The sequence below is a fragment of the Fulmarus glacialis genome, unplaced genomic scaffold (assembly GCF_000690835.1).
Source record: "Fulmarus glacialis isolate BGI_N327 unplaced genomic scaffold, ASM69083v1 scaffold11599, whole genome shotgun sequence".
NCBI classification, from domain to species: Eukaryota; Metazoa; Chordata; class Aves; order Procellariiformes; family Procellariidae; genus Fulmarus; species Fulmarus glacialis.
The window spans coordinates 18,132-22,005 of NW_009235276.1; the positions used below are offsets into that span (position 1 = coordinate 18,132).

At 35.5% G+C, this 3,874-nt stretch overlaps 1 protein-coding gene across 1 annotated transcript in view; it reads left to right on the forward strand.

Moving 5' to 3' along the window:
- LOC104082741 (constitutive coactivator of PPAR-gamma-like protein 1) overlaps nt 1-3,191 on the forward strand; it is a gene marked incomplete at its 5' end in the record, with an annotated part of 18,522 nt that extends 15,331 nt beyond the window's left edge. Inside the window, 1 exon segment of the mRNA XM_009585973.1 lies at nt 1,220-3,191. Within this exon segment, the coding sequence (XP_009584268.1) occupies nt 1,220-1,531 (312 nt within the window).
- Nucleotides 3,192-3,874: the final 683 nt, after the last annotated feature.

Below are 3,874 nucleotides of genomic sequence, written 5' to 3' on the forward strand. Positions count from 1 at the left end.
GCCAGATTCAGACATGCGTGTTTACACCAAGTAAGGTCCTCCCTGCAGTGGCTTTATTCATACTCGTTATGAGGTGGTATGAACAAAGGTTGGAGAATCTGACTGAAATAAGCAATTTGTATTTAGCAAACATTAGACGTGCCTATTTTTTCACAAGATGAGACCTTTCACTCTTGATCTGGAAAGAAACAAAAGCATGTATTTAATCTAAAACTTAACACTTAGTAAAGCCTGTAAAAAAGTACATTTACACATGTGATAAATATGCATTGTCCTCATATGCCAGTCATATACCTATGCAATGTTACTGCAGAATTTTTTGTGATTTTCTGGAAAACAAGGTTTGTGATCCTGATGCTAGAGAACAACAGTTCTTACCTGCAAAATCTTTCAGCAATTCAGAAAAGTACTAACCATGCTGTTTCTAGTATGTCAAAATGAAGATTATTACACTGTGAAACTGTTTGCTATTGTTTGAGGTGTACAAGATGTCTGTATCTTAAGTCATCTCTTAGTACTTGACTTTGTTAACAGTGTGACAGATAAGAACGTTACTTCTTAGCAACCCAACCTACTGATTTTGTTTTGTTGTTTAAAGCCTATTATGTTTCTGGAATGCTAAGATTCATTGTTGCAGATACTTAAAAACTAAATATACGTTCTAATGCTGCATAAATCTGTTTTCTATTGCTATACTCAGTCTTGTAAGATTCTACTATATGCTTTTCATATGAAGTGACTTTCCTAATCTCAGAAGCATATAGACTAGTATAGATAATATTGCATGGTACTTTTGCACTTCTTTAAAAATTGTCTGAAAAAAGTTTTGGTTTGTATTTGAATAACATGTAATCATATCATTAAATTATAATGTATATGAACCAAGAAGCAGAGTTAAGCTGTATATTGATTCGCAGTTTTGGTGTGTCCAGATGTTTATGTAGCTCTTACATTGTGAAATAACGCTAGAAAGGGCATTTTACCACAGGAGCATCAGAAGGCATGGCTAGAAGGCACTCAGAAATACTGAAAATTCTTTCTCATCCGTGCTGTGATGTTTATTTTGTATGCCACTTCTTATTTCAGCAGTACGTAATATTCGGTATTCGCTTGTGATACTTCTGCACACTGCATGCTGCCTATTAATAGTGTCTTTGTAACAAATTGTGAATATATAGCAGTGGTTCTTCAGTAATTTTCTTCTTTTTTTAAAAAATAGGGCAAACCTCCTTATGCTGCTTCAGCAGAAGAAGTAGCCAAAGAACTTAAGTCAAAATCAGAGGAATCTAAATCCTCAATTGTGTCTTCAGATGGATCCCTGGCTGAAAATGGAGTTGTGAATGAGGAAAAACCAGCTTCCCAGATGAATGGGAACACAGGAGACATCAGGGCTTCCAATCAGTCTGAAAGTGCCTTGAGTAATGACTCTAAAATGTGCAATACAAATCCTCACTTAAATGCACTAAATGCAGACAGTGTTTGCCATAAAGATGATACTCTTGAGGCCACTGTCTTAAAAAAAGAAGAGTAAACTTATTTTTTATAGAGGGTGAAGGATGTTGGGAAGGGTCAGGATTAGGAATATCTGGAAAGAAAGAGAGCCTACAGTTACGTACATTTTTTCCTTTCCGTAAGAGAAAAATGAGGACTTTGGAAATTCGGATCCCTCTTTGATGTCAGAGATTTAAACAACACATTTTTAGTTTTAACCAGTTGTAGTCAAAATGCTACAATAAAACAAAAAAGAAAGAGAATGAAGAGCATTTGACTCCCGCACTTAAAATGAAGTATACATAAAGTTTAAACTGGTTATGACAAAAGCTTGTAGTTTTGTTTTTTGAAATATAAAGAAAACAAATTTTGGCAGTCTTTAAGTATATATAGCTTAAAATATAATTTTTAGTACTTGGCACCATATGTATGCCATTATATTTGATTTTGCATTACTGTGTCACAATAAAGCTTTCTTTAAGGCTTTGATTTCATGATTATGGGGGGAAAAAGGCACAACCACAGTTTTTTCTTTCTTAAATTTCATCACCGTTGATGTGGTTCTTTTGTGTTAAAATGTGCAAACTATCGAAACTAAAAATTATAGAGTAATATTGCAGTTCTGCTGATTTTAAATATACATCATACATACTTTACAAGCAAGTTAAATGGAGATAAACTTGAAATCATAGAAGATGCAAATGACCTTTCAAAATAAACACAATGTGTTCTGAAACTTTTTGTGACTAATACCATGCATCCGTGATCAATGAACTATGTGGTTTTGAATCAGACGTAGACCATTAGTACTACTATTTGAGCTAAACTTCTGCATGGTTCATAATTTTTAAAGTGTGTAGTTAATATTATGCATGTTATTGTCCTCTTTCTTCCATTCTTACAAGTACTGTGCCCATTTGCAAAACAAAAAGCTAATAATCAGTAATAGTCCTATAAAAGATGTTAACTATGTTTAGTCATTGACTGATCTTGCTCTAACCTTAAAATTTTGTGATTATTGACCTCTGTTGCATTTATTCTAAAACTTAAAAAAAAAAAAATTATCTAGCCGTTTTGAATATCAACGTTACCCTGGTGTACTCATTGCTGTATGCATTATTGTTCTCTGTTGCTGTTTTATGCCTTCATATTAGCAAATATGAAATTCTGTGAAAAACAAAAAAAAAAGCTTTGATCTTCAAAAAAAAAAAAAGTACCCCCCTTCTGTAGCAGGAAACAAATGGCTTGTTCTTGAGAACTTTCCCATCAAGAATTTAGTATAAGCAAATATACCTGTATCATTTTGATGTTTTTGTTAGTGTTTCCAAACTTAATGTACTTCAAAATCAGAATCATTTCTTTATATTCGTTTTCATATAATTCTCCTGATGCTCTTCATCACACATTAGTGATCAGAAATGAGGTGTAATTCCCCATTCCCTGCCCGCAAGAGCTAAGTAGGTATCTTAATGTAAGTTGAAGGGAGTTCTGCCCCAACTCATGGATTGTGCAAGAATGAACTACTGTTGGGTTTGATTGGTTGTAGATGGATTGTGGTGTGGTGTATTTGAAGGCTATTGAATGCAACTTACAGTGCTTAATAAAAATCTTTATTCTTTTAGTATAAAATACTGTATGCCTTTTTTGTCAAATATTTTTTTAATTAACATGTTGTAAATAAAAGTTTTCCTATGCCCAAATAAAGTGATTGAGTTAGCAGACTACGTGATGTCCTCCCAAAAGACGGAGAAGGAAAACACAACCTTTACACGCTGCCGCTGTTGGGGGATACCGCACTTGATCAGAGTAATGCTTTGTCCTTTTTATTTTACGCAGCTACTTCAGATGTCCACGTTTAATAAGATGCAAATAAGACAGATGACAGGGGCAGTTGTTTAAGGCAGAAAAAGACCAACCCCAGGTGCTCGCGCGGTTTGAAATATAAGATGAGCGACAATGCCAGTATCTCAGCTCCTTGTAGCTGAGAATAAATTATTCTGTTACGCAGGAGTTTTCTCTACATCATGGATCATACTGATATAACATGAGGAATTATAAATTTATACCTTGGTTGATATCAGGAGAGCTTTTTTGTCTGGGCGTGCCCTTGCTGTCTGCTGTCTCTATCTGAATGTTCATCTGTTTACTCTGGTGCCTGACACACATTGTTAAAAACAGGCTTGCCCTGAGCGTTTTTGATCTCGTGTTGTGTCTGCATGAGCGGTGTTAACAGCTCTCTGCTCTCGGGGTAGATGCCGTTTATAGCAGCACAGCTGTGTTTTGTGGAAATGACGGCAATCGGTCTTCCTCTCTCCTTCCGAAGTCAAACAGGCTGGAGAGGAGCGGTTGTGCTGGTGTCACGGCAGCTGTCCGGGGGTCCCGC